This window comes from Anabrus simplex, chromosome 3, assembly GCF_040414725.1.
Source record: "Anabrus simplex isolate iqAnaSimp1 chromosome 3, ASM4041472v1, whole genome shotgun sequence".
NCBI lineage: Eukaryota > Metazoa > Arthropoda > Insecta > Orthoptera > Tettigoniidae > Anabrus > Anabrus simplex.
This window is the reverse complement of record NC_090267.1, coordinates 68,819,533-68,841,683: the sequence shown is the minus strand read 5'-3', so window position 1 is coordinate 68,841,683 and position 22,151 is coordinate 68,819,533. Positions and strand designations below refer to the sequence as shown.

Genomic DNA, 22,151 nt, shown 5'->3' with positions numbered 1-22,151 from the left:
TATCTCCCGGATGCAAGCTCACGGCTGCGCACCCCTAACTGCACGGCCAACTCGCCCGGTCTTTGATAAAATTGAGGCCATCATTACGCCAGGTACCACTCGATTCAATGGCTACTGGCAAGAAGGAGAATTTGTCCAACAAATCGCTGTATTTTCTTCTTTTAGCATTTTTCTTATTTTCGGCTGCGCCTCCAGCACTCATTGATGAAAGGGGAAGATTGGACTGGGCGAATGTGTCGGCACAAGTAAAATCCCACAGGAGAGAGATCTACCCCTTTTCCATGGCACAAGTGTCATTCCGCCTGGCCTTTCACCATCTGAATGGCAGCAGTCAGTGGGCTCTCGTATAGAAGAAACTTCTGCTGAAACCAGAGCCTGCAAGATGACATCTGATGAAATAAATTTTGAGTAATAATTTATAAACTACCTGAAAAAGACATATGGCAACAGTAGGTATTATACAGTACTTGAAAAAAGAAACAAATAACCCTCGGATACTCGCGCGGGCTACTTGTGTAGCCCAGTGATTTATTTCGTTGTAGTACAGAGTATATTCGTTGCTAGGAATATTGATACTCTCTACAGCTGCCTGTCAATGTTGTAGTTAACTGGCGAGTGTATTTCCGGCTTGACTAGATGTGCCATTTAGGCACCAGATGGATTAGAAGTGGTCTGGGCTACAACAGTAGTCCGCGCGAGCAATGCTCTTTCAGTGCCGACACTGAGCGAGCAAAGGAAATGTCGCCGCGCAGGCTGCCAAGTAGATGACTTTCAAATCAGTCAGTGGTTAGATGAAAGTAATGATAGTGTTGTTAGCGGTGATACTGACGATAGTGAATAGGATATACTAACACACAAAATACACCAAACTGAATCTGAAGAAGGTACAAGCAGTGAGGAAGGTACCCCGACCGAGTGTCCAGCGACAAATGACGATGCAGGTACCGGCAGCAATAATTCCAAATGTTTCACTGCCACGGACAACTTCAAGTGGCTAAGGGATCATCCACGTACTAATGTGCGTACAAGAGCCCATAATATGATCATGCACTTTCCCGACCCTAAGGGAATTGCTCGTAGTTTGAAAACTGAACTTGAGAACTTTTTATAGATAGAAATATAATACAAATGATTACCACAGCGATAAATGTTTATATATGTGAGTTGAGAGACAAGTTTAAATGTGATCGTGATGCACAATTTACTGATACAGAAATACGTGCTTTGATAGTGTGCTAAAATTCCTTAAAATGTTCACAGAAACTCTAAGACAGTTTTTTAACATGATATAGTTTTTATTTATCTACCATGCAAATAAACAATGTAAATATTTAGGTATATAAATAAATAAATAAATAAATAAATTTAAAAGCTGTAATTCTTTTATTTCTGTTTCCATGGTAGATTACCCTTAGTGTGAGATGCAATCAAATTTTTCTTCAAGGGTTTATATTTTCTCTTAACAAAAGGAAAACCTACATATGGTCTTCAAATTTGGCTTAGAATATTTACATGTACTACTATTTAAGGTATTATTAGCAAAGAAACCTAAAAACAGCATGTACGAGTCATTCAAATTGAATTTCAGTTTGGGCTACATATGCAGCCCGCGCGAGTAACGCTGCGTCTATTCCTAGCGCAAGTGTCCGAGGGTTAAAATAGAATGACATGTTTTGTTCTTGAAAGAACATCAGATTCTATCAAATCACACTCAAATACTTAGAAAAGTATAAACACTTATGTTTATTTCTGTTTGAAGCCTCTTTTCTCTCCACTCCAACATAGAATGCTTATACCGTACATAAATATACATAAATTTGTATACATTTCTAAATATTTCAGTGTGATTTGATAGAATCTGATGATGTTCTTTCAAGAACGAAACATGCCATTCTATGTTTATAAAGTTGTCTCCTTTTCAATTATAATACCTACTATTACCATATGTTGTCCGCCTCCGTAGCGTAACGGTTAGTGTTATTAGCTGCCGTCCTCGGGGGCCTGGGTTCGATTCCCGGTACTGCCAGAAATTTAAGAATGGCAGGAGGACTGGTACGTGGTTGAAATGGCACATGCAGCTCACCTCCAATGGGGGTGTGCCTGAAAAGATCTACACCACCTCGGGATGAGGACACGAGTTTACTTTACTTTACCATACGTTTTCTTTTTCAGGTAGTTCATAAATTTGAAATTAAAATGAAAACCTACAACCTGTTTTCCAGTCAATGACTGGGTCAGGGATGAAATGAACGGTGCCCCCATCTTGCAGCGAGGATAGGAATTATACTGGCTGCCGAAGCCTGTCGCAATACTACGGTGTGAGATATCAAATTATTTATCAGTATGACCAATTCTCTAACACTCATATACCTGGTTCACATTGTTTCTGATCACCCTGCATCGGTTCTAAAAGAAAATTGGCAGTCAAAGGAGCATCACAAAAAATTGAACAGAATGTGCCCTTCAATTTACCATTCTGAAGCCCCAGCCACAGTTGGATGTGGTCCTTCTTCTGCATGTTGGACATCACCTGACTACGGTGCTTGAGAACATCAGCCTCCTTCACACAAGACATGAAATGTGACTCCACAGCTTCCCTATCAAATACAAAAATACAGTTTCAGGTTTTATAACCATAAGTTTAGAGATTACATTCAGTTAATTCTTTAGTAGAGAATTCAATAATAGGCTGGAGCTTCTTCTGACCAACATACCACTATGTCAGAACAGATTATCAACATCTAAACATTCTATTAAATAACTGAGAACTTCTCAAGATCATCAGGACAGTGGGATCTGCTTCATAACAATTAGTAAAGAAATATATATATATTTAAGTCTCCTATGATCCCCCCCCTCTTCTTCTTCTTCTTCTTCAAGCGCCATATCCAGGCCCCCAGACATTGGTGACCACCCTGGAGAAAGCACCCCTTTTCTTTAGCTATCTTGAAGAGTTGTTCAGTCACAAAATATAAATTTCATGTTTTCGTATTGACAGCTAAACTAATAATCACTTTAAATCACTATTACAGTGATTTATTGTTGAACAGTATCCTCCTTATTCAATACCTTATGGTTAATGTGAATTTAAAAAACTTAACTTTCACATTTGTCACATCTATACATGTTTCAATCCTAACTGGATCATCTTCAGTAGATTGATTAAACTGACATTACATATTGTAGTTAAAAACATTTAAATGAATGATGTTATGAATGCTAAAATGTTCTTATTAAGAAAAAGTTTATGCTCTTATAAAGTAGTGTTTAAAATCTTCAGTGTGCACTGTTATCCACTTGTCGTGATGTCCTCTTGATATTATCATTAGTTGAAAGTCTTCTAACTGGACTAGGCGGTATCTGATTAATAACTGATATTACGTGATATGGTTTGCTGCCAATAAGGATTACCATAATTGCATATGTCTCTGTGGTATGATTGCCTTCTTTGCCCAATTGAACGATGTGTTTACATGTGAGGCTTTGTGCACAAAATATCACTTATTAATCAGATACTGTCTTGTCCATTTAGTAGACTTTCAACCACAAACTTATAACAGCATAAACTTTTTCTTAATAAAAACATTTTTAACATTCATAACATCATTCTTACCTCAGTTCTAAACGTTTTTAACTACAATATGTAATGTCAATTTTAGCAATCTACTGAAGATGATCCAATTAGGATTGAAACATGTATAGATGTGACGAATGTGTTGAAGTTTTTTAAATTCACATTAACCACAAGGTATTGAATAAGAAGGATACTGTTGAACAATAAATCATTGTTATAGTGTCCGTCTCCATGACTAAATGGTTAGCGTGCTGGTCTTTGGTCACAGGGGTCCCAGGTTCAATTCCCGGCAAGGTCGGGAATTTTAACCATAATTGGTTAATTCCCCTGGCATGAAGACTGGGTGTATGTGTCATCATCATCATCATCATCATCATCATCATTCATCCTCATCACGACGCGCAGGTCACCTACCGGCGTCAAATTAAAAGACCTGCACCTGGCAAGCCAAAGTTGTTGTATGTCCGGCGCTCCCGTCTCGCTCCGCCAGCCAGCTGTACGCGCGCCTGTGTATCATTCTGCTAGCTTCGACGCGCAGCCCTCAGTGCGCGTGCCTGACCATCGAGTGTACTATAAATAGGAGCTCCCTGCCTGCTCACTTGCCCACTTGCCCGGTGTCCAGCTCCAGAATACACCCTACGTCGAGCACGGAGGCTACTCCTCTTGAAAATGTGCTTCGACCAGGTGGACTGAATTTCTGGCAGTACGAGGTTTCACCTCTGGTCACCGCTCCCTTACCTGTTCCACTGCCTATGTTCCGTAATTCTTTCACAAGCCATTTTCATTCCCTAATTTATGCAAGCTCCCTTAGTTTCGCTAGGTGGAATTTCTTCAATCAATTGAACTTGCTTTTTAGGAATTCAGGCACTTCAACAAACAAGGACTCTCTCAAGACATTTATGTTAGTGTGCCAGATAGTTCTCGACTATCAACGTGTCAATTCACAAAGACTATCTTTTCAAGATAGAAGTGTATATAAAGACTGTAAACCTGTACATATTGTATAAAGACAGACTTTTCTCAAGATTCAATATTCTTTTTTGCTTCAAAATAAATTTCAGTTATTTGTGTAAATATCATAAAGTGAAGCAATAAAAGTTGTGTTTTGTAAATTTCAACCTGGGTTACAACACAACTCTATGGCGACGAGGTAAAAAAGCACTAACCTACGATTCTTCGACCCCAGTTGCCAACTCTATGGCGACGAGGTAAAACGCAACAACCTACAATTCTTCGACCCCAGTTGCCAACTCTATAGCGACGAGGTAACAAGCAACAAACTACACGTCATCAGCCCCAATCGCCAACTCTATAGTAACGAGGTAAACACGACACTACCATTCAACAGGCCCAGTTGTCAACTCTACGGCGACGTGCTAAACAACAACGACACTCCAACCAGTTCTGACACACAGCTTACCTTACTCTTTCTTGCACGCATCTCGCAATGGCTACTGCGGAACAACTTGCTACGGTCTTCCAAGCCTTACAGCAGCAACAACAACAGTTTATGCAACAACAACAGGCAGCATTAATTCAGGCTATTCAAGCTATTTCTGTCTCTACACAGCCATCAGCTATTCCTCCGTTCTCTGCTTTTGATCCAGCTAAGGAAGAATGGTCAGTTTATTTAGCCCGTTTACAACAGCATTTCATCTGCCATTCTGTCACAGATGATCAACGCCGCCGCGCACTATTTCTTAGTTCGGTTGGCAATGCTACGTGTGAATTACTACGTAAATTAAGTCCGGAAGAACACTTATCTGAGGTACCCTTCACGCAGCTCTTGGCCCGTCTCACGGAACACTATGCCAAAGCTCCTCACATAGTGGCTGCTCGCTATAAATTTTTTCAGAGCAGAAAGCAACCCCATCAGACACATACTGAATGGATAACTGAATTGCGTGGTCTAGCTAAACCCTGCCAGTTCATCTGCTCCAAGGACGGTTGTGGTTCATCCTACACTGATTCTCTCATTCGGGACATGATAATTTTACATACTCCTGAAGACAAAATACGTTTTGACGCTGTCAAGCAGAGTAACCCTTCTTTAGAAGACGTCCAGCGTATTGCTACGGTTTATGAGCTTACTACCAAGACTGCCGCAGCCATAGCTTCTCCACACGAAGTTGCACAAGTCTCGCCTCAGGCCCGCAAGTCCTCTGCTACAGTGAACCGTACGGATAAGGCGCTCTCCACCAAGCATTCGCGCCAGGTTCCCTCTCGTAATGCTACACGGAAGCCCAATTCTAAAAGCACCTCGAAACTCCTGCCTTCCTGCCGAGGTTGTTTCAAGCATCATGAACGTCGTGACTGTCGTTTTTTCAAAGCTACTTGTGAACGATGTCATAAACTTGGACACATTAAAACTGTCTGTCAAAGTTCGCTCCGCCCTGCTAAGACTACTGCAGCACGCCGGAAGCATATACAGCCCCGCCACGACATGGAAGTTGATCAAATCAATCTTATTCTTCCCACAAAGGATTCTCACAAAATCATCATTCCTCTCTCATTCTCTGATCGATCTGTCGATTTTCAATTAGATACTGGATCACCTGTCTCTATTATTAACCTGACTACCTACCACGACTTAGGTTCACCTTCATGCTCTCCAGCTGACATCCAGCTCGTGACATTTAACAAGAAGAAAATTGACATCAAAGGTCAAATCAAGCTTCAGGCTAGTTATAAAGGAATTCAGAAAGCCATTCCTCTTCTCGTAGTTAACAACTACACTGCATCAAACATTATGGGCATGGATCTATTTAACTTATTTGGTTTCCAGATACATGACAACATTAACGTCGTATCTACCTTGCATCCTACTTCTGACGTTACCGCTCTCCTAGCGCAGTTTCCTGAAGTCTTCGACTCTCAACTCGGAACAGCAAAAGACTATACAGCTCACATACAGCTGAAATCCGGAGCTAAGCCTCGCTTCCTCAAAGCTCGTCCAGTACCCCTAGCACTTCAAGACCAGGTCACGAAAGAATTAGAAAGATGGATACACACTGGCATTGTTGTACCAGTTACTTCTAGTCAATGGGCTACTCCACTCGTGGTAATCAAGAAACCTGATGGTAATGTTCGACTTTGTGGCGATTTTCGATCTACAGTCAACGCACAACTTGACACAGATATCTTTCCTATTCCACGTCCAGAAGACTTATTCCGTCGTCTCTCTGGTGGACAATTCTTCTCTCGAGTTGATCTTAAAGAAGCATATCTCCAGCTACTTTTAGACGAAGAATCCAAGAAATTTCTCACACTCAACACTCCTCTCGGACTGCTCCAGCTCCAGCGGCTCCCCTTCGGTGTTTCATCCTCAGCGGCTATTTTTCAGCGCTATTTGGCTCAGCTCACCGCCTCCATTCCCGGTTGTGCTAACTACCTGGATGATATTATTGTTACTGGAAAAGATCATCAGGAACATCTAACCAATCTACGCCTCCTTCTCCAGAAATTGAAAGACAATGGCTTACGAGCGAATCTCGCTAAATGTACCTTCTTTCAGCCTCAAGTTCACTACCTAGGACATATACTTGATAAGAATGGAATTCGTCCTAGTACACAGAATGTCTCAGCGATAGTAAACATGCCAGCACCTCAGAACCTCAAACAGCTTCAGTCCTTCATAGGCAAAGCGAACTATTATAATAAGTTCATTCCACGCTTCGCTACAGTGGCAGCTCCATTAAACGCTCTACGTAAAAAAGGTGTTAAGTTTCAGTGGACTCCGCCATGCCAACAGGCATGGAAAACAATCAACAACGCCTTAATTCAAGCTATACAACTCACTCATTTTCAGCCCGACAAGATCATCACGCTAGCTACTGACGCTTCAGACTACGGTGTCGGTGCCGTTCTCTCCCAGAAGGATCGTCATGGACAAGAACGCCCCATCGCCTTCGCTTCGAAAACACTTAATGACCATCAACGTCGATACTCACAGATAGAGAAAGAAGCTTTAGCCATCATCTTTGGTATTCGCCGTTTCCATGAATATCTCTATGGCAACCATTTCCTGATCATTACCGATCATAAGCCTCTCGTACACTTATTCCATCCTGGTAATAAGATCCCAGAGAATTCCCTCAGAAAGCTTCAAAGATGGTCCATGTTCCTTTCTGATTATTCCTATCAGATTGTATATCGAGCCACATCCCAGCATTGTAATGCTGATGCCCTCTCCCGCTTACCCGTTGGTCCTGATACTGCCTTCGATTCTCAAGAATCTGAATGTCTTCAGTTGGACATAGAACTTGAAGATACTGTATCCAGTTTTCCTATTGATGCTACCTGCATAGCTAAAGCTACGGATAAGGACAGTACACTTGCTACTGTACGTACTTACATCCGCAACGGTTGGCCTCTTCAGAGCACACTTCCTGCCCACCTGGCACCTTATCATCGTATGCAACATCGTCTCACGACTCGTGCCGGAGTTGTATTACTAGAAGCAGGCACCATCTTCCGAGTGGTTATCCCACTTAGCCTACAGAAACAAGTTCTTGGATTATTACACCAAAGCCATTGGGGTATCTCCAGAACAAAGCAACTCGCCCGTCAACACTGCTACTGGCCCGGTATTGATTCCGCCATCGAAAAGCTAATACGTCATTGTGAGCAATGTCAAACGAATCAGAACGCCCCGTCTTCTGATCTTGCTTCATGGCCTCCTGCTACTACTCCATGGGAACGAGTTCACATCGATTTCGCAGGTCCTTTCCTCAATTCCATGTGGTTAATAGTCATCGATTCACTGTCCAACTTTCCATATGTCGTGGATATGCATTCGACTACTACAACCGAAGCTACCATTCGTGCTCTCCAGAAAATCTTTACTACAGAAGGTTTACCGCAAGTACTCATTTCGGACAACGGACCTCAATTTACAGCTACTGCTTTTCAGAACTTTTGTACACATAATGGCATTCGTCATATCCTAGCACCACCTTTTCACCCTCAATCTAATGGTGAAGCTGAACGCTTCGTACAAACATTTAAAAGAAGTATGAAGAAAGCTGTCTCTTCAGGCTTACCTAAAGACCAAGCCTTGCTCCAACTCTTAAACAACTACAGAACTCTACCCGGCGCTGATAATATCACTCCTGCACAGAAGCTCCATGGACGACCTCACAGAACTTTACTTTCTCTGTTACAGCCTCTTCCGACCCAGCATAAGACCTCACCAACGAAGTTCTCCCTCAACGACAAGGTCTACACCAGGACATTCAAATCCAACCCACTCTGGATACCTGGAGTCATCTGCAGATCTTTGGGTCATCGTCTATACGAGATACAGACTACGGAGAAACGTATCTGCCGCCATCAAGATCAGATACGTCTGCGCTACCGCCCCTGTCCAGCTATTGATGCTATTGCTAAACCTGATAAATCTATTGCTGAACGCGCTTTAGATCATTTAATAACAATGGGTTCCTTTCAGGACGAGACAGCGCCACTCCGCCCAGTTCCAGCTCCGGACAATACAACAGCAACATCAGCAGCTCCGCCCCAGCATCGCAGTCGCCGCCAGCGCCGCCGCCGTTTCACGCCGTACCGGCGTATTTAGGAGGGGAGGGTGTTGTATGTCCGGCGCTCCCGTCTCGCTCCGCCAGCCAGCTGTACGCGCGCCTGTGTATCATTCTGCTAGCTTCGACGCGCAGCCCTCAGTGCGCGTGCCTGACCATCGAGTGTACTATAAATAGGAGCTCCCTGCCTGCTCACTTGCCCACTTGCCCGGTGTCCAGCTCCAGAATACACCCTACGTCGAGCACGGAGGCTACTCCTCTTGAAAATGTGCTTCGACCAGGTGGACTGAATTTCTGGCAGTACGAGGTTTCACCTCTGGTCACCGCTCCCTTACCTGTTCCACTGCCTATGTTCCGTAATTCTTTCACAAGCCATTTTCATTCCCTAATTTATGCAAGCTCCCTTAGTTTCGCTAGGTGGAATTTCTTCAATCAATTGAACTTGCTTTTTAGGAATTCAGGCACTTCAACAAACAAGGACTCTCTCAAGACATTTATGTTAGTGTGCCAGATAGTTCTCGACTATCAACGTGTCAATTCACAAAGACTATCTTTTCAAGATAGAAGTGTATATAAAGACTGTAAACCTGTACATATTGTATAAAGAAAGACTTTTCTCAAGATTCAATATTCTTTTTTGCTTCAAAATAAATTTCAGTTATTTGTGTAAATATCATAAAGTGAAGCAATAAAAGTTGTGTTTTGTAAATTTCAACCTGGGTTACAACAAAAGTAAAAGCCATACACCATTTCATTTCATTGTTGTAGTGATTTAAAGAAGAGTTGTTCAGTGTTGTTGATGCAAGTCCCCTTAACAATTGAGGTACCCATCGAGATAGGGAATTAAGCCATACAAACAAGAAACTAAGAATAAGTTTTTAAAACTGTTTAATTATGTTTTTGTGTAATACAGAGGACATTTTTCTTTATGAACTTGGAGGTCATAGGTCCAAAACTTTTGGCTATGTGTTTCTCTTGTGCGTACTCTATCCATGTGCTCTTACATGGTAAGTCATTGCTCTCCATCTGTTTCTTACAGGAAGAGGAATTAGGGATTGAAAAAATGTATCAACAGAGATGTTCGCAATAAATTTCCAACTTCTTTGAAATCATTTAAAAAATACTAGGTAAACAACTGATAGGGAATCTGCCACCTAGACAGTGTGACAGAAAAGATGTTCTGACTACAAGAACTGCACAAAACATAGATGACTGCTGGATTGACTACAGACTTCAATTTTACTTCTCAAACCCTTCCAGGAGAAAATTCAACATCACCAAACATCAGAATACAGCTCTAAGTACTGTTTTCGAAGATGCTCTTTAGATCAATAAATAAAAATCTGGTCAACACAGAAGATGTTAACTAAAGTGGGCCGATTTACAGAAAAACAACCCATCACAGAGATAGCACAGAAGGCTACTGGTTTCTGTGTAAGGAAGAGAAAGGACTAGTTTGATGATAATGAAGAGATTCAGTACCTCATCAGTACCAAGAGGGATGCATACCTGTTGCTCAAAATCCATCTTAGAAGAAAGCATGCTTTCAAGAGCTCGAACAAAAATGCCAGATTGAAATAAGGGAAATAAAAAAACAGGTGGCAACAAAAGGCCAAGGAACTCCAAAGTCTGTCAAATGACAGAAATCTATAGGACTTTTATGCTGGGATAAAGGACCTGAATGGCCCTGTTCACTCCTCACCAGGTGCCTTGAAAGCTGCTGACAATACTACTGTCCTGTCTTGAGTCGCTGGAAAGAACACATCAGCTTACTCTTAAACAGCCGTTCTACTGCTGCTAAAGACTTCTCCCAGCGTTTGCTGCAGCATCCTCTACAATCTTGAATAGCAATCTCTCCAACTTTTCAGGAATTTAGTAAGGCTCTTGATAGTCTGAAATGAAGAATGGCACCTGAATCTGACAACATTCTCTTGAACTCATTCAAAGTGGAGGCTTACCTTTGAAAAGGCACTTCTCTCTGATCCTTCTAAAATGGAAAACCTGAAAGGTCCCTGCTAGCATGAAGAATTCTACCATCTACAAAATAGGTGATCGAAACATATGTGGTAATTACTGTGGCATATTCCTGCTCTCGATACCTGGTAAAATCTCTGCCACAATTTTGTTAAAATGTCTCCAGACCACCTCTGAGAATGTACTTCCTGAATCTCAGCGCAGGTTTTGTCGCTCCAGAGGCACAATTGATATGATCTTCTGTGCGAGACAAGTACAGGAGAAGTGCAGAGAACAATGAAAGCCTCTGCTTTTAGTGTTCTATGACCTGGAAAAGGCCACTGATGTAGAGAAGGTGGATGGTTTAAAGATGATTTGGCTGCCCTGAACACTTTGTTGGGCAGATCCAAGCACCCCTTGATAATAGGTTTGGAGAGGCGCTATACGAGAATGAAACATCAGCAGAATTCTCCAAATGATCATAAACAAGGTTGTGTACTTGCACCAACACTCTTTGACCCCCACCTGGCAGCCATACTCTACGAAACATAGTCTGCAAATTACACTGGTGAAATTTAGTATAGATCTGATGGATTATCTAATCAAACCAGACTCTAATCAGAAAAGCTTACAAGACTCAACTCTGTAGCCTAATGGAATTGCAATATGCTGATGACAATGCTTTTCCAGCTCATACACCTGATGGACTGCTATGTCAGTTAACTGTTTCAGTAGGACGTATGTATGATTTGGCCTGACCATCAACATTCCAAAAATTACCTGGAACTGTCTTAATCAATTTCCATCTCAAGCACACCTCTGGAACACATAGATCACCTCCTCTATTAAGAAAATGGGCCAATGACCTTAGATGTTAGGCCCCTTTAAACAACAAACATCATCGTTAATATTAAGGAAGTATCTCTCAACTAATTGCTCATCGGAGAAGGATGTGGAGAAAAGAATTCATGCAACCCATGTAGCTTTTGGACGTCTCGTACAACAGGTCTTCTTGAATCAAGAACTATGAACATACACCAAAACTGATGGTGTACTGAGCAGTTGCCATCTCCACCTTGTTCTATGGATGTGAAATGACTCTATATCTCCGAGATATTAAGACTAGAGAAGGCTTCGACCAAAAGAAGCTCAGATCCATTATGAACATCAAATGGGATGACTACATAATGAATACTACAGTTCTAGGGTGCAAAGGTGAACAGAATACAGGCTACCATCATTAGTCACCAACTCAGATGGATTGGACATGCCCTGCATATAAGTGACAGCAAACGTCCACGACAAACCCTGTACAATGAACTTAGTACAGGTAGGAGACCTCATAGTGGCCCTCTGAAGCACTGTAAATACCTCAATCAAGAAGACCTTGAGGAGCAAAAACACTGAGTTCCTGGTGTGCCATTGCAGAAGATTGTACTAGCTGGCATACAAGCACTTCAGCTGCTATTGCACAATTTGAATGTCAGAGACAGGGAGAAAAGAAACATCAGAGACATAAACTACACCAGATCCAGCCACATCCTCCACCTTCCCTTGGGTGTAATCAACGTTGGCCACATGTTTCATGTCAGGATTGATTTGCTAAGCCATCAAAACATCTGCATGGAGTATGCAGATAATGAAATAATTGCAGGAGAGAAACAAACATTTGGATATGAATATCAGCTGACTATAAGAAGGTCCAATAATATTGCTTTCCAGAGCCATCCTTTTTATCATAACAGGATCAGTTAATCAGAATAATACAGCAACCCCTGCCATAAACATGTTTTATACCACAGCAGCTGACCCTAATGGAGGTAATTTTGACTGAATTCACAGAGACTTGTGGAAAGCCCACTGCCTGCACGACTTCAGAACAGTTCATACGTCTGGCACCAACAATCAAGCTGCAATCAAATGCATTGAAATCTTGTGTCTTCCCCATTCTGTGCTCAACTGTTGCTCACCCGATCAGTATGAGGTCTAACGTTATTACAGTCACATGCCATGCTCATCAGTGTACAGACTCTTAGTCTGTTACATTTTGTGGCATAGCTCCCTTTCTTTTTTTTTGCTAGTGGCTTTACGTCGCACCGACACAGATAGATCTTATGGCAACCATGGGATAGGAAAGGCCTAGGAGCTGGAAGGAAGCGGCCATTGCCTTAATTAAGGTACAGCCCCAGCATTTGCCTGGTGTGAAACCATGGAAAAACATCTTCAGGGCTGCCGACAATGGGATTCGAATCCACTATCTCCCGGATGCAAGCTCACAGCCGCACATCCCTAACCACACGGCCAACTCACCCGGTCCTCCCTTTCTTATAGGGTGCCTCAATTATATTCTGACTGATCAAAAGTAATACTCCTATCACAAACAGATCACTGCGCTTGCAAATACCAAATAATTTTCAAAACTACATGATGATCTGTGTTGTACCTTTCCTGTAGTGTCATCAGAAGTGGTCAATTAATATTTTTAAAAAAGAGATAAAATAACTGTAGGCCTATTTGTCTCACTGTATATACAGCTGGCCACAAGAGTCATAATAGCTGCAAAATGATTAGAAATTCACATTCATTACAAATTAATCTACACCTAAGGCTACCCAAAATCACTCAACTATCTTGCTCCAACACAACAATTCACACTCGTTCCATTCTTTTCCATTACATAATGTAAACCCCCTCGCAATAGGATATTTTGTTTGAATTAAATTTGAACTTTTGATATTTCTATGCCATTGTTCTCACAAGAACTATTCTAAGACATACCCCAGCTAGTTCTTGTGAAGCAACTCCATATGCCATTAATTCCACTCTAGTATCGAGAGAGTTGACTATTCAAGTTTTGTACCAATGAGTTTGCATTCAGGAGATGTTGGGTTTGAACTCACCGTTGCCAGTCCTGAAAATGTTTTTCCATGATTCCCCCATTTTTACACCAGGCAAATGCTGAGCCTGTACCTTAATTAAGGCTATGACTTCTACTTTCTCCAAAAATCTGACTTTAAGCCATTAGCAAAAAATCAAGATCTGTGCCATTGCTCTAAAAGAACTATTCTGAGACATACCCCAGCTAGTTCTTGTGATGCAACTACATATGCCATTAATTCCACTCTAGTATCCACTCTAGATTCTCAAAATCTACTGAAATTATCAGGGATCTTCATGTTTCTACTACAGCCAAGCTGAGTGGCCCAGACGGTTGAGACGCTGGCCTTCTGACCCCAACTTGGCAGGTTCGATCCTAGCTCAGTCCGATGGTATTTGGAGGTGCTCAAATACGTCAGTCTCATGTCGGTAGATTTACTGGCACATAAAAGAACTCCTGTGAAACTAAATTCCAGCACTTTGGTGTCTCCGAAAACTGTAAAAGTAGTTAGTGGGACATAAAGCAAATAACATTATTATTTCTACTACATGCCCCCTAATTCTAGCCTTAGCTCTATGTGGAAGAATTTTACCATAAAATCATGACCTGTTGTTCTTACCTTGATGGACAATGCAGAAGTTCATCCTCAGGGAACTTGTCAAAATGAACTGTTATATTCCATGGAAGTTGAATATCAGCAGCATACATGTCGAACAGAACACCGATAGGGTAATGCCTGAAATTTTAAATTAAAGGTAACCAGCCACTGACAAGTGTAGTATCATAAAAGAAAACTATTTTCTAATAATAACTAATAACATAACTGAAGGAGTGAGCAAGCACACAAAATGTAGCTCTCTGCAATGAACAGACATCACCTCTTAAGGTGACTTAATGTGAAAGTCTATGGATAGGACCCTATAAAATCCAAAATCATTATCACTAAAGACACAGTCCAGATATCCATGTTCTTAATTTTGTATTCAGTCTATTACATTGTCGCCACAGGGCCTATCTGTGTCGGTAATACCAATATAGTTGGTCCATTACTGGACATTAAACATTTTCCAGCTGACTCATTCCTGACTGCCAGCGTTTCGCCCCAGTGTGCTAAGTTGGGCTCATCAGTTGGTAAATAGCACACCTACCAAGACGTGTGTCTAGTGCATACCGTGGAGGCCACTGTGTAAGCTACTAGGAGCCACCGACAGTGCCAATTCACTATGAGAGACTTTGTCTCATTATCAAAAATTGAAGCCTGCCTGGCGATCAGATGATACAGACGTAGATTCCCATAGGGAACCTGAAATATTTGTCCTGAATGAGTAAATTTATAATACCAATATACTTGGTCCTTATACATTTTCCAACTAACTCATTCCTGGTCCCCAGCGTTTCACCCCAGTGTGCTAAGTTGGGCTCATCAGTTGGTAAATAGCACACCTACAAAGATGCATGGTTAGTGCATACCATAGAGGCCACTGCGTGAGCCACTTGGAGCCACCGGCAGTGCCAATCCACTGGCACCAGGCAGGCATCAATTTAAATTTTTCTTTTTTTGCTAGTGTCTTTACAGCGCACCGACACAGACAGGTCTTACAGCAATGATGGGATAGGAAAGGCCTAAGAGTTTGAAGGAAGCGGCCGTGGTCTTAATTAAGGTACAGTCCCAGCATTTGCCTGGTGTGAAAATGGGAAACCAAGGAAAACCATCTTCAGGGCTGCCAACAGTGGGATTCAAACCCACTATCCCCTGGATGCAAGCTCACAGCCGCGCGCCTCTAACCGCATGGCCAACTCGCCCAGTAAGCATCAATTTTTGACAATGAGACACTATTTCCAGAATGCAAGCTCACAGCTGTGAAACTCTAATCGCACAGCCAGCTTGCTTCATTACCTACTTTTATACTCCAGTAATATATTTCGCAAATATAAGCTAATTGTGACCATGCTGTGGTGGGGAGGCTTGCGTGTCCCAATGAAGCAGGTAGCCGAGCAGATGGTTATCTGTCGAGAGACCAGACTAACGAATGGTTCATCGAAAGGGGGGTAGCAGCCTTTTGGAAGTTGCAAGGGCAGCAGTCTAATGCATCAAAGAGGAAATCAAAGAGGAATTTGGAAAGGGAATCACAATCCAAGAAGAGGAAATCAAAACTGTGAGATTTGCAGATGATATTGTTATTTTATCTGACTCTGCAAAAGATCTGGAGAAATTGCTGAATGGTATGGACAGAGTCTTGGGGAAGGAGTACAAGATGAAAAAGAAATAAGTCCAAAACAATGCTTCTACACTAAACTTTAGGTCATCAGTTGAGCTCTTTATGTCTGAATGTTGAGACAACAGTGTTAAGAGTATCTGTGAAGTTAACCATCCCTAGGACTGGGCCAGTGGGCACTAGTCTTCAGCAAGTATCTGAGCAGGTCAACTTTAAGTGGGACTGTGGACTGTGTTTGGTCATTACACTTGCCCTTGTACTGATTCCTTGGATTTTTTTTGCCAAAAGCTACACAGGGAGGATGTTCAAATTGAACTACATGGCTATTCTGCATGAATGTCACCCAGTTTAACTTTTACACAGCCATTACACCATCTTAATGCACTGACATATTGAAATTACAGACTCCAATAAATATAATTAGTAAGTAGTATCTTGGAGTTATATATTACAAATATTTGAATACACCATCATAATTTAATGCCTACTTTTTCTTTTGCTACTTGTTTTAACGCTGCACCAACACTTCAAAGGTTTTTGGCAACAGAGGGTCAAGGACTGGGAACGTAGCAGCTGTGGTCTTACTTAAGGTACAACCCCAGCATTTGCTTGGTGTGAAAATGGGGAACCATGGAAAACGACCTTCAGAACTGTCAACGATGGAATTCGAACCCACTATTTCCCGAATGCAAGCTCACAGCTGTGCAACTCTAATCGCAATGGATAGACTAAAGTTAGATGTAGCTGGTATAAGTGAAGTACACTGGTAGAATGAGCAGGATTTTTGGTCAGACGCCTACAGAATTATCAACACAAAATCAAACATAGGAAATGCAGGACTTGGTTTATTAACGAATAAGAAAATAGGGCAGCAGGTAAGCTACTACGACCAGCATAGCGAAAGGATTACTGTTGTCAAGGTAATACAGTAGGAAAATTAGGATTGGGACAAAGGAATGAAAGAGGAAGTCGGCTGGTTGAATTCTGCACTGATTGTAATTTAGTCCTAGCTAACACTTGGTTCAAACACCACAAACGATGGCTTTATACTTGGATGAGACCTGGAGACACTGGAAGGTATCAAATAGACTTTATTATGATTAAGCAGAGATTCAGAAACCAGGTATTGGATTGCAAGACTGCCAGGAGCAGACGTGGACTCTGACCACAACTGTTGGTCATGAAATGCCATCTGAAGTTGAAAAAACTAAAGAAAGGAATGCAAGGGGATGGGATCTAGACAAGTTGAAAGAAAAGAGTGTGAGGGATTGTTTCAAGGAACATGTTGCACAAGGACTAAATGAAAAGGCTGAAGGGAACACAGTAAAGGAAGAATGGACAGTCATCATGACGAATGATATCAGTAAGGTTGCTGAAGAAAAGTTAGGAAGAAACAAACGATCAACTAAGAATCAATGGATCTCAGTAGATACTTCGACCTGATTGATGAACAACAAAAGTACAAGAATACAAAAAGTGTGGAGGGCAGAAAGGAATACAGGTGAATTAAAGTATGAAGTAGATAGAAAGTACAGGACAGTTAAGGAAGAATGGCTGAAAGAGAAGTGCAAAGATGTTGAGGGTTGTATGCTCCTAGGAAAAGTAGATACTGCATACAGGAAAATCAAGGACACCTTCGGAGAAAGGAAAACTAAGAGAATGAATATCAAGTGTTCAGATGAAAAACCAATTCTAGGCAAAAAAGACAAGGCAGAAAGATAGTAGGAACATATCCATAATTATAGCAAGGTAAAGAATTAGGTGATGGGGTTCTGGAACAAGAAGAGGCTGTTGATGCTGATGACATGGGAGACCGAATTTTTAGGTCAGAATTTGTCAGGGGTTTGACAGACCTAAGTAGGAACAAGGCACTGGGAATTGATGACACACCCTCAGAACTAGCGACTTCCTTGGGAGAAACCAGCATGACGAGGTTATTCCATTCAGTATGTAAGATATGATACACAAAAAGTTCCAGCCGATTTTCAGCAGAATGTTGTTTTACCTATTCCAAAGAAAGCTGGTGCTGACAAGTGGGAAAAGTACCACACCCTTAGTTTAGTATCTCATGCCTGCAAAATTTTAACACATATTATTTACAGAAATGAAATACAAATACAACACAAAAACAAATACAACCACTCAGGGGTATACCGTATCAAATGCAATAACTGTGAGACAAGCTATGTCGGACGTACCGGTAGAAACTTCCTAACCCGATATAATGAATACATAAATGCGGTAAAACACAATAATTTTTCCTCAATAGGCCAACATGTTGAAGACTATAAATACAGTTTCACAAACATCGAGAACAACATGCAAATCCTGAACATAAACCCCAAAGGCCCCCTGCTCAACATAACAGAAGAATTTTACATCACTCTAGATCAGTATACCAATCCAAATTACAACATAAATGAAATTACAGAAAAAACTATCATCATCTTCAATACAGTTATCCCCGCCCTAAAAAACTCTTAGCTCAATAAAAAGCTCAATAAACAGAACACGACAAACGACAGAGAAACATCAAACAACACACCTAGCTCCACCACCACCCCCACAACAGCAACTCTCCCTACCCCTCCTTCCCTTCCCCTCACAGCAGCTAGTATGAGCCCAAGAAGAACATGAAGTAGTACACAACAAGCTCGCATATCAAACACAACTCAGCCACACCAATAACAGTAAGTACATATTCAAATTAGCACACACAACCCTTAGACATTCCTCCAACATAAAATATCACTCGTAGCTCAATGTTATCTTCCACAGATAATATAACATCACTGCACAGCTACAAATGGGAAAGGAGCCACTGCTTTGAACCCAATGTCATCCAAATTTTATGGACATCACAGGACAACATATTTGATTTTAACATAAAGCAACAAGATTCAACACACAGCAGAGCTGAACATATTTAGCCTAATTCTATCCATACGTCTGGCACCCTTTTTTAAAATGGGAAAGTGTTTTATTCTTTGTATATACATGAAGACAAAATCTCTTATTCATACAACGTGACAATTTTACAAGCAAATCATATCATTTAAACTCCAGGAATAGCAACCAAGTGTACAACTATGTAAATAAGACTAACACAGAAGTCAACCGATGAATTGAACAACACGCAAGACACGAACGTTCATATATATATATATATATATGCATATATATAAGTTTTAAGTAGAGATGTGTTTTATAAACTAATTTTAAGACCTAAAACATATCATTTTAGACATACAATTGCATTGTCGCACATAGTGACATACACGCCAGATCCCCTTTTGACATGCCCCATTTGGATGTGACCAAATGTTTATTGTCATATGGCATTCCCTAGACAATGTAACCTTAATCATAGCTTCATGACATAGATGTGAATGTATGGTTCAGCTGAAGATGACCCTATATAAGGGGTCGAAACCAGTCCTGTAGCATAATAAGTGCAATAAATAAGTATTGATAGGTGGAAATCCCTTCCTATTTCTAACTGTGTAATTCATCAATACGGAAATGAAGATTATAGATTACCATGAAATGAAATGGCGTATGGCTTTTAGTGCCGGGAGTGTCCGAGGACATGTTCGGCTCGCCAGGTGCAGGTCTTTTGATTTGACACCCGTAGGCAACCTGCGTGTCATGATGAGGATGAAATGATGATGAAAACGGCACATACACCCAGTCCCCGTGCCAGTGGAATTAACCAATGATGGTTAAAATTCCCTTCCCTGCCGGGAATCGAACCCGGGACCTCTGTGGCCAAAGGCTAACTAGTTAGCCATGGAGCCAGACATTATTTACAGAAGAATGGAAAGACAAGTTGAAACGGACTTGGGGGAAGATCAATTTGGCTTCAGAAGAAACGTAGGAACACTTGAAGCAATCCTGACTTTATGCCTGATCTTAGAGGACCGAATTACGAAGGACAAGCCCATGTACATTGTGTTCGTAGATCTAGAACAGGCATTTGATAATGCTGATTGGACCGAGCTATTTCAAATTCTTAAGGTGATGGGGATCCGATATAGAGAAAGGAGAATTATGTACAATCTGTACAAAAATCGGTCTGCAGTGATATGAATCAAGAGCTTTGAAAAAGTGGAAGCAGTCCAGAAAGGAGTGAGGCAAGGTTGCAGTTAATCCGCTCTCCTTTTCAATGTTTACATCGAATAAGCGATAAAGGAAATCAAAGAAGAATTTGGAAACGGAATCACAATCCAAGGAGAGGAAATCAAAACCGTAAGATTTGCAGATGATATTGTTATTTTATCTGACTCTGCAAAAGATCTGGAGAAATTGCTGAATGGTATGGAAAGAGTCTTGGGGAGGAGTATAAGATGAAAAAGAAATAAGTCCGAAACAAACGATTGAACAAAGTCAGGTGATGTAAGAAATATTACATTAGGAAATGAAGTCTTAAAGTAGATGAATACTGTTACTTACGTAGTAAAATAACTAACGATGGTGGAAGTAAGGAGGACATAAAATGCAGACTAGCACAAGGAAGGAAGGCCTTTCTTAAGAAAAGAAATCTGCTCACCTCGAACATTGATATAGGGATTAGAAAGAGGTTTTTTAAGGCTTTCATCTGGAGTGTGGCATTGTATGGAAGTGAAACATGGACAATAACTAGCTCAGAAAGAAAGATAATAGAAGAATGAAATGTGGTGTTACAGAAGAATGCTGAAGGTGAGATGGGTAGATCAAATCATGAATGAAGAGATACTGAATCGAATTGGTGAGAGGAGAACGATTTGGCGAAATTTACTGAGAGGAAGAGATAGAACGATAGGACATATCTCAAGACACCCAGGGCCTGTACAGTTGGTTTTTGAAGGAAGTGTAGGCAGTAAGAACAGTAGGGGTAGACCAAGGTATGCATATGACAAGCAGATAAAAGCAGATGTAGGATGTAGTAGTTATGTAGAAATGAAAAGGTTAGCACAGTATAGGGTGGCACAGAGAGCTACATCAAACCAGTCTACGGACTGATGACCTGAACAACAACAAACTATTTCTAGTGGATCTAACTGATATATGCTTAACTAGGCTTGCATTTCAGCAAAATTACATTTTAATATTTTTTGGTAAGTAAAATTTTCTTACTGGTAAGAAGTTGTGCAAAAAAAAGGGGTAAATAAATGTTGTGTGGCCTCCGGAGAGGCCTAATGCAGGTCTTTTGATTTGACGCCCATAGAAGACCTGCGCGTCGTGATGAAGATGAAATGATGATGAAGACGACACATACACCCAGTCCCCGTGCCAAGGGAATTGAACCTGGGACCCCTGTGACCGAATGCCAGCACGCTAACTATTTAGCCATGGAGCCGTACAAATAAAAGGGTAACCAACCATAACATAGACAAGTATTTAACTAGAAGTGATTTTTAGAGTTAGGGTAAATAAACAATGTACTGAATGACATTCTCTTAAAGTGAACATTTTTTCAATAAACTCCCCATGAAAATAAAACTGTTGTTAAGCTCTGTATTTAAGAACACATTAAAAAATTTACTTAGATAAGAATTTTGACAAATTGGAAGAATATCATGTATGCAAGTTTACAATATGTAAATTTAATGTGCCTACATATTTGTGGTGTTGTATCCTTTTCTTTTTACAAGTTTACGTTGCACCAACACAGATAGGTATTATGGCGACAATGGGACAGGAAAGGGTTAGAAGTGGGAAGGAAGCAGCTGTGGCCTTAATAAGGTACAGCCCCAGCACTTGCCTCGTGCGAAAATTGTAAACCATCTTCAGGGCTGCCGACAATGGGGTTCGAACCCACTATCTTCTGAATACTGGATACTGGCCGCACTTAAGCGGCTGCAGCTATCAAGCTCGGTGGTGATGTGTCTAATAGTGTATATAACTAACGGTACTGCAAATAAAGTAAATTTTGAATTTTTTAATCTAATTCTACATGTACTAACATGGCTTTGTGGACTCCCAATGAACTGCAGTAAAGTGGTAGTAATTACTTA

The 22,151-nt window shown here is 41.1% G+C and overlaps 1 protein-coding gene across 2 annotated transcripts in view; it reads right to left on the bottom strand.

Annotated features, from left to right (window-relative positions):
* The window catches only part of Atg5 (autophagy protein 5), a 71,628-nt gene that overhangs the window by 43,548 nt on the left and 5,929 nt on the right, over positions 1-22,151 (bottom strand). For both annotated transcript variants that reach the window (XM_067142553.2, XM_067142554.2), the window contains exons 3-4: positions 14,559-14,675; positions 2,473-2,597 (exon numbers count right to left, since the gene is read on the bottom strand). In XM_067142553.2, the coding sequence (XP_066998654.1) occupies positions 2,473-2,597; positions 14,559-14,675 (242 nt within the window). The remainder of the gene's footprint in view (positions 1-2,472; positions 2,598-14,558; positions 14,676-22,151) is intronic.